Here is a 12,923-nt window from a genome sequence, read left to right as displayed (position 1 = left end):
GCACAGGGGACATGGACAAGAAGTTGGACATTTAGGTGAAGTGTGTAGGGATTTCTGCTGTTGGTTCAGATAAAATGTTTCTGTGTGTGCAGAAACATCAACGAAGAAAAACACTACAAAATGCCATGGAGAAGATAAGGCCAGAAAAGCAATGTAAACATATTTTAAGAAAGAAGAGGGGAGGGAGACCCCTTTTGTGCACAGTTCTTCCTGGAAGGAGACTTGGAACTACAAGCAAAGAGATGGTTTTTTTTCTGGTCTGGATTCATCCTCTTTCTAGGGGAACACAACTTTCACATAATGTGGAAATAAAAGGCATTGCACCTAATAAATACTTCACTCCATCACTGATTTATCTCGCTAATGAAAATAGCCTACAAACCTTGTGGCTCAACCTAAGTAAAAAATTGTGACATTAATAGCAGAAGTGAATCCAGTTTCTGAGGAAATAAGTTGAAAGTTTTTATTAACCTTGAACTCACTTGGAACATGAAGAAAGAAAAAAAATATTTTCATTTGAAACTATTTTCTATTTCTAATATCCTGGAGGATAATACTTGTGTTGTCTCACCTCAAATTCTGTAAACTACTGCTACCCAAACATTATCTTCTTGGGAGGGAAACTGAGATTTATTCATTGCTTCAGGAACACAACTCATAGGCTGAGACGATAAGCCTATGACAGGAGTTTTAGCAGTGATTTTGGCTGCTGGCATGCTCTACACTTCTTGAAAAAAACTTCTTAGTTAGCTCTGGGAGCTAGAGACTGGCTCTATACTTTGGAGCTTATCACCCTGTATTGTGCAGAACATAACTACGAGGTAGGAGAGGGAATAAAAATCTACCTGTCTTGGCAGGCATCCAGAGAAGAGTTTGCTGGTTTCTGCCAGAAACAGAAGACTTCTAAGACAAAATGGCAATAAATTAATTGGACAAACTTAGGCTTGCAGATTAAACTCAGTGAAAGAAAGCTGAAAGTATTCTGAGAGGCTATGGAATTCACTGCAGAACCTGAGTCTTCTTGCATCAGTGCATCAGAAGAGGAAGCAGTTATCAGTGAAGAAAATGGAAATGGATTGTCACAAGCCTATAAATATGTTTGTGTTTAATATGCACTATGGAGAAGGAGATTTTGGTCTGTCTCCTCACTGATGGTTTTGTGTTGGTTCTTTTTAGACTAAAACTGATTTCTAAAATGAGAAAAAGTAAAAATAATAATAAAAAAACCCCAGTTAATTGCTGAGATTCTGAAAATCTTGGCCATAATAAATAAGTAAGTAAATATATAAATGTACTTGAAATTAAGCAAAGTGCCTAGGTAGTGGTGAGGACATACGAACTCATAATTGCTTTGGATTTCTTTGTGATAAAATATGAGAAATGAATACGCACAAAGTGTCCTACAGAGTCAGTTTGTGGAAATTGATTTTAAAGATGAAGCCCAGGTCATCAAAGGAAAGGATCTATAAAGGCAACTGATTTGCAATGGACAGATTATCCTGTCTGTAAAAGAACACATCATTGTAGCTACCTGCTGTGGTAGCTTTCTAGAAAAGGAAGGAGAAGTTAAAGTGAAACAATTTTCATAAAGGGATTCTAGCTGCTGAAGTCTTTTTGGCTTTGAAGGAGAGATGAATGCTTGTTTATTTGCTGAGCACTTCTGATGAACAAAAGCAGTAGGATAAAAAATAGATGCAAAACAGGAGGCAATGTATTTAGTAAATACATACATACAAGGAAACTTCTGGGGAGAAAATAAGCTTATTTTGATGCTGAATTTACTCTAATGCATTACTCTAACATTAAATATAAAACATGGGATGATCTAAGAAACTTTATCACTGTAAAGCAATCATCTTGAAGAAGTATGGATTCTGTACAACAATGCTAAAAGGGAAATACTTTATTAAACAGCTAGCTCACCATTTACCTGCTGCAAAGGTGGAGTAAATCCTCCGAGCCATCAAGGAATTAATCATGCCTTCCTCGGTTCAGAACCTAACCTATCATTCTGATGAATAACTAAAAGCAGATTCAGTGGGCTACTGAAAGCAAATTTACAGGAGGATTCATGCTCGCTAAGGAGTAGATGGAGCCAGGGATGTTGTGGCATGAAGAGAAGGCCGACCCAAAGGGAAGGAGGAAGACTGCCCTCACAGCAGGCTAGGACCTCTGGCAAAAAACACACAGTATCCTCACTGCATTTGAAAAAATACTACAAATGGTGTTCCATGACATACTATGTTTGTTCGATCCAGGTAGTATTTGATGCATGCTAGTGTCTGAGTGAAAACCAATACTTCTGCCAGAGATCCATGATAAGCTGAAGATTTCTTACTAGCTACTGTACCCAATGAGATGTAGCCTGTTTAAAAAAGAGGCCAGTGTGCACATACAAGGTGCACATGCCAGTCTTCCTCTAAAAAAGAAACAACTAGTAAGGCTCCAATCTGTCCAGCTCTAGAGATAAAGAGACACATTTTATAAAACTCCTCTTCCTACAGAGCAGTTACTTGGAAGTTCAACAGTATTGCAAAAGCAACAGATAGATGGGCAAGGGGCGACATTTCAAAGCTGAGCACGGTTTAGAATTTGCACAGTTTTTAAGGGCTCTTACAACTGCTTTTGCCTGAGCCTGTTTCAGACTGCCTTTTGTACAGGACACAGATTCTGATATTTAAGCTTTGAGAGAGGTATTGGTGCACAGACAAATAATTTAAGTGTGCAGTAGCTATTTACAGCAAACTTAAAAGTAAAAAGCACTTTCTTCAGGTTTTGTACTGGAGGACAGGAATGTACATAGGTAGTGTGTCACTTCAGTGGTTTGTTGTATTTGTGAGTCATAAAGACTGCAAAATGCACAGCAAAGTTTTAAGAATTATCTGTAGTAAAGCTCATGTCTAACTGAGAAAGCTTTGATGGGAACAGATGCTGCCTGAAAAAGACAGAAAGGAACTTATTATTTAAGAACGAAGAATGTGTTTAGAAAGAAATAGATGCTGCTTTGTTTAATGCGAATGGGGGCATAGGTTCCTGCGGCATACTCTGAGACCTCTTAAGGAGAGGAGTCAGACAGCAGAGAATGATGGTGTGGTAGATATACCCATGCTAGAATGCAGTAGCACCACTTGTTATTGTAATAAAGGCTTTTCGCTTACAGCAGAAAGTTTGAAATATGAAAGATTAAGTGTAGAAGATAGGAATTACTTCCTAACAGCAGATAGTGATGGATGCAGGTTGCAAAACCTTAAGCAAAATGAAAGATGTGAAAAAAGTAATGTGTAATTCTTGTGGGAGGCATTTCTCTCAATGTATCTGTCTGCTTGATATGGACTAGTAGTCAACTTTGTTGGGTTCCAGTGAAGAGTTACTGAAAGCCAACAAAGAAACCTTAACAACAGAATCCAAGACTTTAAAACCTTCTCTCTTAGCTGAAGGTGGGAAAACTAAAAGAACTAAAAGATGTTAAAGCTGATGGAGGTGGGGAGAAGAGAAAGAAGTGTACCTTAGGGCTGTTCCCAAATCCTAAAGTACCAGAATCCAGAACATTTGCCTCAGAAATGATATCTTCAAATTGGGCATGGTCTATCTCATCAGATGTCAGAGAATTTGGAATCTCAGAAATGATAGGAACTCATATGTTGAGATCCTTTTCAGTTTTCTAAAGGGCTACAAAATAGTCAGGAAAAGATTACACTGAAGTTTTGGGTTGGTTTTTTGAAAATATCTTGAGATAAATGTAGCATGTAAACACTACTATTTTTAAATAGTTTATATTTTGTAAATTACTTCTTTCTGCTGGCACGGACCTTGTTGCCATTCTAGATTCCACCACTGTGACAGACCAAAACTGTTGTTATGATACAAAATGGGTGAAATCTACTATGTATCTGCTAAATACTCTTCCTTTAGACTAAATGTGAAAAACTGTTTTAAGTTCTTTATCTGCTAGACAGCTGGAGCTGTAGGGACTGTTAAAGCACAGACACTACACAGGGCAGACCATGAGTCTGTGCACAGGTGGGTCTGAATGAAAATCCAGTGATCTGGAAGGAGCTGTGTGTGCATGAGTGTGGATGAGAGATACAGAGAAACACCATAGCAGTGCATAGGTAAGCAGCAGAGAAACTCTGGAGAAGCCCTTGAAACAGAACACCTGGGGAAAAAAAAGTCCAAAGAGTGCTATGGGACAAGTGCCACGCAGGAAATGCTGGGAACCATGAGCTCCGTGGAAAATGCTTTCCCTCATTTGCGTCATATTGAATTTAGGACAACAGAACTGTATGTATATTATTCATAAATAAACATGATTGCACCAAAGACATAACTGACTTACAATTGTTTTTCCCATCTATGTGACCCTTTTTTTTTTTAGCTTACTGGTTGGGTCCAAAGGATATCCATAATTTGGATGATTTGGGAAATCTAGTTCAACAGTGTGAAACCAGCAAAGCCCCATAAAGGGGAGTTTCATGAATAGAGTTTTGCCTTTTTTCCCCCTCCCTTTTCCTCTCTCCACCTGATAGTACAGTGACTTAATACCGAGTATCTGGGCTACCATTAAGGGACTTGGAGAAAACAGATTAACAGGTAAGAAATGAGCTATGTTAATGGCATATGCATTATAAAAAGGCCGAGTGGTCCTTTTAGACAAAGTCTAAGAAAGGAGGCTATATTGTTTTCATGTGCTGTGCCTACATATGATTTATAGGAAAATAAAAATTTACTAATTGTTCTTACTTTTTTTTTTTTTTTACAATAATTATGGGCTTGCTAAGGTATGGAAGTGACCTAATAGTTACAAGTGTGACCTCCAAGTTATTGTTAATTTTACTGTCAGTATGTGCTTCACATCTCCTACTTAATGGTATGCTAATTGTACAGCAGGATGTCACATTCTCCAACATACAGATTCCCTATTTCAATTACAGCTAAGTAAATCTCCATTACTAATGAGTAAGCATTTCTTTTCCATGTACATTTGCATTATAATGGACATTTTCTTTATGCACTAAAATTATTCTTTCCTTGACAACAACTATATATTTTATTCTACAGTAAAATCTACGGCATGATGATTCGTTCCTTTCTGTTGGGTTTATCTGTATTTAAATGGTGAAATGTTCTGGATAGCCTGACATTTTCTGTCCCATGTTATTTTTATGTACTTCTAGAGTAAATTTGTATATTTGCTTTAAGACAACCTACTTAAGACAAATCACAAAAAAAGAAAGCTTATGTGTCGGTCATAAATTAAGCCATAATTTTGAAATTGTTGTGTTGCTTCATTCATGTTGCTGAGAAATCTCAACTATTTGTGTCAGTGCAGTGTGACCTTTATGATATATTTTACTGATTTGAATATAAAGAACAAGTGACCACAAGTGACCCATATCAGTGCAAGATCCCACTCTGATTAACAGAGCATACCTCTTTGGCTGTTAAATACGATCCTCCAAACAGACATTTGCTGCCCTGGTGATGCATAATCTACAAATGCACAGGCAGCTGAGTAAAATGAAGGGGGAAGGCCTCCTGCTACATCTGAGCTATGCAACTTTGCTGCCAAATCCGCTCCCTCTTGGGAGTTGTGGCCAGTCACTGGGTGCTGCTGAACCGCTGAACTTGGGCAGCTGGGCACTGCCGGCAGAGGATTCCCGTCGTCTGCCAGCGCGGTGACCCAAGAGGCTTTTCCTGCCCCGCATCAGGAAATAAGGATATTGGCAAATTGAATTCCTGTGGTGGAGATCCTTCCTTCATTCCACATGGCCCCGGGAAAATGTGTCACTTTTTATATACAAATAAGGACTGTGAGTTTTATTGATAAAGCAATAGCTTAATCTTTGATAATATGCAGCAAAGAAGGTGTTGCTTTGATTTTGGTGGGGTCACTGCCTATGCAGTAAATTATGTTACAGGGATCTTTTTTAGATGCCCAGAGAAGGTTTATGTATCAAAGAGAGTGCATTAATTAACATTAATTAATATTCTTGACAATTTTTAAGTTGGCCTGGTGGTGGGTGTTTATATGGGGAAGAAGATGGGTGTTGGGTTCTTTTAGGGATACAAGTACATGGGATATTTTAAAGAAACAAGATGTGGTGAAGGCATTAGGTAGCATTCCAGAAATGCAGGAGGAAATGTATGCAACCAGATGTTAGAAGTAACAGATTGATTTCCTGGTCACTGTGCATGAATTCTTTCTAGCCTTGTCTATATCCTGATAATTGGATGGCTTACAGTATAGATACAAAGTTTGTTTTGTTTTTATTTTGAAAGGCCTACGGTATGCAGCCTTTTTCCCAGACAGCAGCAAAAAACAAGGTGAACAATTTTTGCACTATGTGGTTTTTGAATTCTGTCATATTTTCTATTACGTTTCTGTCTTCCATTAGGATAGCTTAGTTTACTATATTAACCACCACCATCATCCATATCACTTCCAATTCTGAGTTTAGTCTACATTATGTATGTATGTAGTTTGATGATTTTTTCTCTCTCCTGGGGGCTGGAAGTGGTTACTCACATGTTACTGTTTAAAATGTTGTTACAATGGTTGCCCTTTAATCAGTCCTTTTCGGAGTGGCTGCTGACACCTGGTGGTGCATTTTGTAAATGCAGACTTAAATGTGCAGCTGGTGGAGAATTTTGACCTGTCCTATCCCGAGCACTGTCAGTCAGAGTTTGAGATATTTAAATGAATCTGATCTCCTGCATGAAAAAAATGTCTTGGGAGCACATTCTCCTCCCATTCAAACTTATGTAAACTAAGAAAAGCAATAACATTTCATTGCTGTTGGAACAAAATTAATGCCTCTGACCTTGCTGTTGAGGTCAATAGTGTAGTTGTTCACAAGGGATATGTACCTTTTTTTTTTCTTATTAACTTTTCAAATATATTGCATAAATGAATGTTTAATATATACTTATGCACTAAATATACTGCATTAAACTAAATATCTTCTCTGTGAAAAACCTGGGTGATTATATTTAGAAATAATGATGTTTTCAAAACTTCACGGTGTGAATACTGAAGGAAGCTTCTTCTGGTGCTTGATTTAACATCATTGTTTCTGGCTTGAGTGTATGATTTTTCTTGCCAGCAAGTATATTTCCATATGTTTATTAAATTCCACATCTCTTTGCCAGCATATTTCCTAACAATGGAATATCTGGGATATACCAATAAGTAACTAGTATGAATAAAAATTAAGAATCCTGGAATCCTGATTCTGTGGTGAAATTCCTCAGTAGCTGAGACCTCTTGGGGTCTTCTCAGTTTGATTTTTATCTGGATAGATCTTTAATCAAAACTGTTTCTTTTTCTTGTTTAATTGGCCCTTTACTGCCATCTGATTATTTTTTAGTTTCATAAAGAAGATAAGTATTTCACTTAATATGAAAGAAATATAAAGCAATACTTTATCCTGATTTTTCTCAGTCTACAGGCAAATCAAGTACATCAACAATGCAGTATCTTTAGTTGTTTCTGAAATATTGTGAAGAAAGAGCTCCCAAAGTGCACTGCCACTGGACTTTGTGGAAGGGGAAAGATTTGGTGAAATGGAAGTGTGTTCTTTATAACCAAATTTGGTGGTATTATTATGCCATTCTGAGATACACAGAATTGGCAAGTAAAATTAAATGAGGAGAAATGATAGAAAAGTCAAGTTACACTGTTAATCTGAACAACAAAGGAGGGCAAAGTTCTGAGTTCAAAAATCATTGGTTAAGGGTTGTTTGGGGTTTTTTCCCCCTAAACTTACTGCCCCTGCAGTCCAACATTCACAGTGTACAAACTTCAGTGCAGGCAATCTGGGTTGAGGCTGTCCCTAAATCTCATTCATGGGGGGCTCTGGTCAGATGAGTTATGTACACAACATGGCTGCGCTTCAGCATAAGGGACTGGAAGTGCCACTTCTGTGTAGCACTTCTTACGCTGCTCCATTGGAGGAGACCTCTCATGCAAGGACTTAAATGACCATAGTTTCCACGCACGGGAAAAGGACAATCAGACAAACGCCAGTTCTGGCAGTTGGTGGCAATTGCTAACTCCACCTTTTTAACAGGATGTTAAAAATAGCTTGATCAGATTTTTATCAAGATAATTTATTGAAGAACAAGAGTAATTGTTTCAGAGATCTGAGCCCATTGAAAAGTGACATTTGACAGGAAAAGGCATTGGGGGTTTTATCTGATATATGACAGCTATTTTGTCTTCTAAGTGCAGGAAAAAGTGTGGCATTTCAGATAACAAACATAAACATTTAACGGTGGCCACTGGCAATTCTGTCTGGTTTTAGTACTATAGATTCCTAGAGCAAAATTCTGCCTCCAAATTCTATGCATGCTGCTCTCATTTACTTCAGCAAAGCTTGTGCACATGTTTCAAAGGTCAGAATTTGGCCGTTGGGGCTGAATTTTCAAGGAAGAGTGTATTAAAGACATCTGTGCATCAGCAGAACCATATCCTTTGTCTTCTGAGAACATTTCAGGAGTAAGCCTAGTGCTATTGGGCACTGCAAGTGAAACATTTTCTATTTTTTTAATTGCATTGGGATTGCTTAGCAGAAGCATTTCTTGCAGTAATTGGTTCATGATTTCATTTATTTCTTGTAACTCAACACTTTGATACTGAAAAGCTGTCAGTTTTAAGAGAGTAAAGACTGGAAGGGACCGCCCTTCAGAAAATTACAGTTGCAAATATACTGTAACAATCAAAATAAGGGGAAATAGTCCAAGGAAATAGGTATGGTCCGTTGAGGTGCACAAACTCTTGTTTGTAGTCTAATACAGAGAGGTCAACAAGTGTTTTACACAAAGGTAGAAAACAAACCCACTTTTCATTGTGGACAGAGCTCACACTTGAAATTGTTACTAATCAGACACTTGAAAAAACTAAAACTTGGCATTCATATTCTATTGGAGTTAGTGTGTATTAAACATGAAAATCTTTAAGCATGTAGGTTTTCCCGTTTTTTAAACATTATACACTTCTTAAAATGTTTATAATGTCTAATTGCTGCTGGATTTCAAGACATATCAATTTTGTTCTTAGTTCCTGCAGATTTTGACAGAATGTCATACCAAAATATTTTGTATTTTTTGTAGGACTGGGAAACAGAAAATCATGACTGGTATTGTTTTGAATGCCATTTGCCTGGAGAGGTGTTGATATGTGACCTGTGTTTTCGTGTGTATCATTCCAAGTGTTTGTCTGATGAGTTCAGGCTTAGAGACAGCAGTAGTCACTGGCAGTGCCCAGTTTGCAGGGTGAGTACCTATGAGATTTCATGTGCTGATTAGAGGATTGATATTCATTAATAGATCAATGAAGGTGTCCAGATGGTCTGGCCAGGTTAATGGATAAAGAACTGAATGTTGAAACAATGGTACATACCTAGAGCATCTATGCAAAGATACCGAACAATGGTGCATGTAGCAGATGGTAATTTTTGAAGAATCCAGCAAGTTTTACTTATGCATTTGATCGCACACAGTATACTGTGTGGGAATGTGTGTACGTATGTATGCCACGTGTGAATGCAGTACATTGTGGAAATCTTCAACATGAGTAAACAAATTGCTGTGTAAAATGCTACTGTTTTTACTTAACATCATTTCAATGAATCATAAGTAACTTTTTGTATTTTGATGACTGCATTCTTAATATTTTATTGGAATAATATTTTAAATTGTAAAACCACTATCATGTTACTGATGAGGGCAGTATCAAAAAATATGGGGTGAAATCCTGCTTCTTATTTACTTCTGTGGATTCTATTGGTGCAAAAGGGCCAATCTGGATTTCACCCATAGCATTATATCTATATTGCTTTTTCTTTAAAATTGCTATTTTTATGAGTATGGTAGGGAGACAGCAAAGAGTATTTTTTTATATACTTTCCAAGAATTAGCAGGTATGTTGTCTGCATAAAAGATGAAACATTCTAGTCAGGATGGTGCTTACTGGAACTTGGCCTCGAATCAGCCAGATACGTCTCCTTACTGTTGTCATCTCTGCATCACCTACCCCCATAGAGCACATTCATAGGCTTCCTTAAATATAGGGAATAATGCATATGAACGTTTAAGATAAAATTTTTGCTACAGAAAGACATAAAACTGCCAGTTGCACTCTGCCTTGGATTGCGGGAGGGAGAGGAAATTCCCTTGCTAAAAGCTTAGATCTTGCTGTAGAGCAGCAGACTGACCTTCAGATGATCTGTGCTGCGAGGAATGTAAGGGTTCAGACGCTTCATAGTGTGGAGAAGCAGTTTCTGAAAACACATGGATTGTTTTGTTTCAAAACAACACTTTCTGACTTCTGTTACCTTAGAGCCAGTTGTAAAAAACTTGTTGCCTGTTGCCTCAGACTGGGAGCTCTCAGGGTTTAGGGAAACAGCAAGAAAATTGAGCCTGCCTCAGGGAAGTGAGAAGGAATGAAATAGAAGTAGTGTCAGGGAAAAAACAGTTAAGAATAAGGACGTGTACTGTACCTCTCTATATTGAATTACTAGCATTCAACTTAGCCACTCAATATTCCCTCTGTTAAAAGCAAAGAATGACCATATATATGTGAATTGCTTTCCGATTTTTAAATAAATCTCTTTAATAATTGTTGGTTCTGGTAGTAAGTATTGATAGTTATTATAAATAGTTAAAATTAGGTAAACTGGATCCAGTCCCCATTCTAGTTTACCAATAATTTTAGATGACACCTGGTGAGAGTAGGGAATGTAAATGGTTTAAGCCACCTTGTATATATATGAGGTGGCTTATAGCATGTCTTGTAACATGGATGTCATCAGAGTGGAATGATGAATCATTGCATGAAATATGCACAGATATGTAGGGTGGTCAGCTTTGAGATCAGTTTGACTTTCATCCTGGAGCCTTGAAATCCTTTATGGCAATGATATTAAACAAACGTTTACCTTAGAAAAAAATTCTGTGAAACTCAGACCATGTGCACTGTGTCTGTCCTTCTGCATATTGGTTTCCTTTTTATTTTACAAGGACTAAGGAGAAGTTTTAGGGGCTCTTAAATGCTTCCTGCCCGAGAGATCTTTAGCTTGCTCAGTGCTTCAAATGATGATCAACCTATTTTTGAGACTACTGCCATTTTGAATGGTATCCTTTTTCCCCCATGCTAGCAGATCCTATTTTCCTTGTCATTAATCCAAATCACTTCAAGCCCTAATTCTGCAAACTTGGGCTAAGGAGGTTTGCACTGTCCCTGGACGCAAGGTCTAGTTTGGCATGGGAATTAGCATCCTTATGTCAGGCTCCAGTATCCTTCCGCTACTTTTCCCCCACTTTCCTAGGAACTGACTGCTCTTAATTTTATTTTATTAAAAGCAAGAGAGGCCTATATTGAAGAAACTATAGTAGTTTAGAGAGCCCTGGCTGATGTCCAGAGGACATAACAGAGCTTAACTACGTTGCATAAGGGCAATGGGATTTACTTTGCATTATCGGCAGTAAATAAGTATGTTCAAGAAAAGTAATAGCTGGGGCAAAGAGGTGCATATATTTTCATACTTTATTCTTGTAACTGGACATAGCACTTTTCACCTGGGGATTTCAAAGCTCTTTACAAAGGTGAAGTAAAATTATGTTTGAAACCTGATATATTGGGAGAAATTATCTAAGAACACTCCATTCCTATGTAAAGGTTGCTTCTGTAATGCTGCCAAGGTCAGCAAGCCTTTGGATTATTCATTTCACAATTGCTGGTTGTACTAGTTCAATCAACCTGTGCAGCTTTATCTTGCACACTTGACTACTCAGAAACATTTTATAAAGGACATTGCCAAGGATTTGTTCATAACTTTAAAATATTTTCCCTCCCATAATGTTTATAACGGTCCCTTGCAAACCTTGCTCTGAACTCTGTTTTCCTGCTGGTGGTTTTTCTCCACTGCATCCATAAGCAAGACTGTCCAGTCCCTGGCTTTTTTTTTTTGTAACTCAACAGTACCAACCTGAATGTTTTGTACCCTACATAATTCTCAGCAGGAGTCAAGAGTCAAACAAAGTTCAAGTCAAACCACATTGCAGTGATTGAAAATTTTCCCTGACTGCTGACTAATCATTGTCTTAAGTGAAATAAATTGGTATTATCAGCAAAATTCCTAGTAGACAGGTCACAAGAGAAAGACTCAGTATCAAATGAACTTAGAGATTACATTAGCCTTTTCCCACTACTGGAATGGTCCGTTCAAGACAGGGTTAGTCAACTCGATCTCTGAAGACTTGTACATTTATTACTGCTCTTTGGTTAAACAAAAGGAGGAAATTAATCTTCTCCAGCTGTTAATTTAGCACCTAAAGACTAAAGAAAGTACTGCAAAAATACTAGGGGTTTTTTTAGGGGGGAATAGATATATACAAAAACCTGAATAGGAGAATATTGATCACATGTTGGAGTAACTGACTATTGTTATTTCTTCTTTTAAATATTCAAGTTTTAAAGTAATTTTATAGAAAGGCAAATTTATGCATGGTGGCATATTGTTTGTCCCAGAGGAACAGATTTTGATTTGTGAAACAAAAAGAAAGAATTATTCATATGGCATAACTTGACTACTAAATTTTTTACAATCATCTGATCAGAGATTGATCTTCCATGCTTGTGCTTTGCAAGGTATTATAACCAATTTACCTATCGTAGTGGGTGTTTCAATATTTCTGGTTTTTATATTTATGACAGTAAACTGTAGAGCTTAAGATATTAAATGCTGTGCTGATAAGTATTCTATAAATAGTCTATTTCTAAGTTCTGATACTATACTAAGCATTTCATAGATTACATAAAAATACACCATCATGCAGTTCACAATCAATGTTAGACATAATTTGACAAGTGAGAATGACAAATGGTAGAAAGTTAGAAGCACAGAAAGATGAAGGTTGCTTAA

At 37.3% G+C, this 12,923-nt stretch overlaps 1 protein-coding gene across 5 annotated transcripts in view; it reads left to right on the top strand.

Moving 5' to 3' along the window:
- The window catches only part of ZMYND11 (zinc finger MYND-type containing 11), a 106,875-nt gene that overhangs the window by 69,073 nt on the left and 24,879 nt on the right, over positions 1-12,923 (top strand). For 3 of the 5 annotated variants that reach the window (XM_064445003.1, XM_064445004.1, XM_064445005.1), the window contains 2 exons: positions 6,280-6,324; positions 9,112-9,273. The exons of 1 other annotated variant lie outside the window; for it this stretch is intronic. In XM_064445003.1, the coding sequence (XP_064301073.1) occupies positions 6,280-6,324; positions 9,112-9,273 (207 nt within the window). The remainder of the gene's footprint in view (positions 1-6,279; positions 6,325-9,111; positions 9,274-12,923) is intronic. One more of the 5 variants, XM_064445006.1, reaches the window with a different exon arrangement.

Source organism: Phalacrocorax carbo, chromosome 2 (genome assembly GCF_963921805.1).
Source record: "Phalacrocorax carbo chromosome 2, bPhaCar2.1, whole genome shotgun sequence".
Lineage (NCBI taxonomy): Eukaryota > Metazoa > Chordata > Aves > Suliformes > Phalacrocoracidae > Phalacrocorax > Phalacrocorax carbo.
Note: the sequence above shows the minus strand (reverse complement) of the source record. Positions and strands in the feature narration are given on the sequence as shown.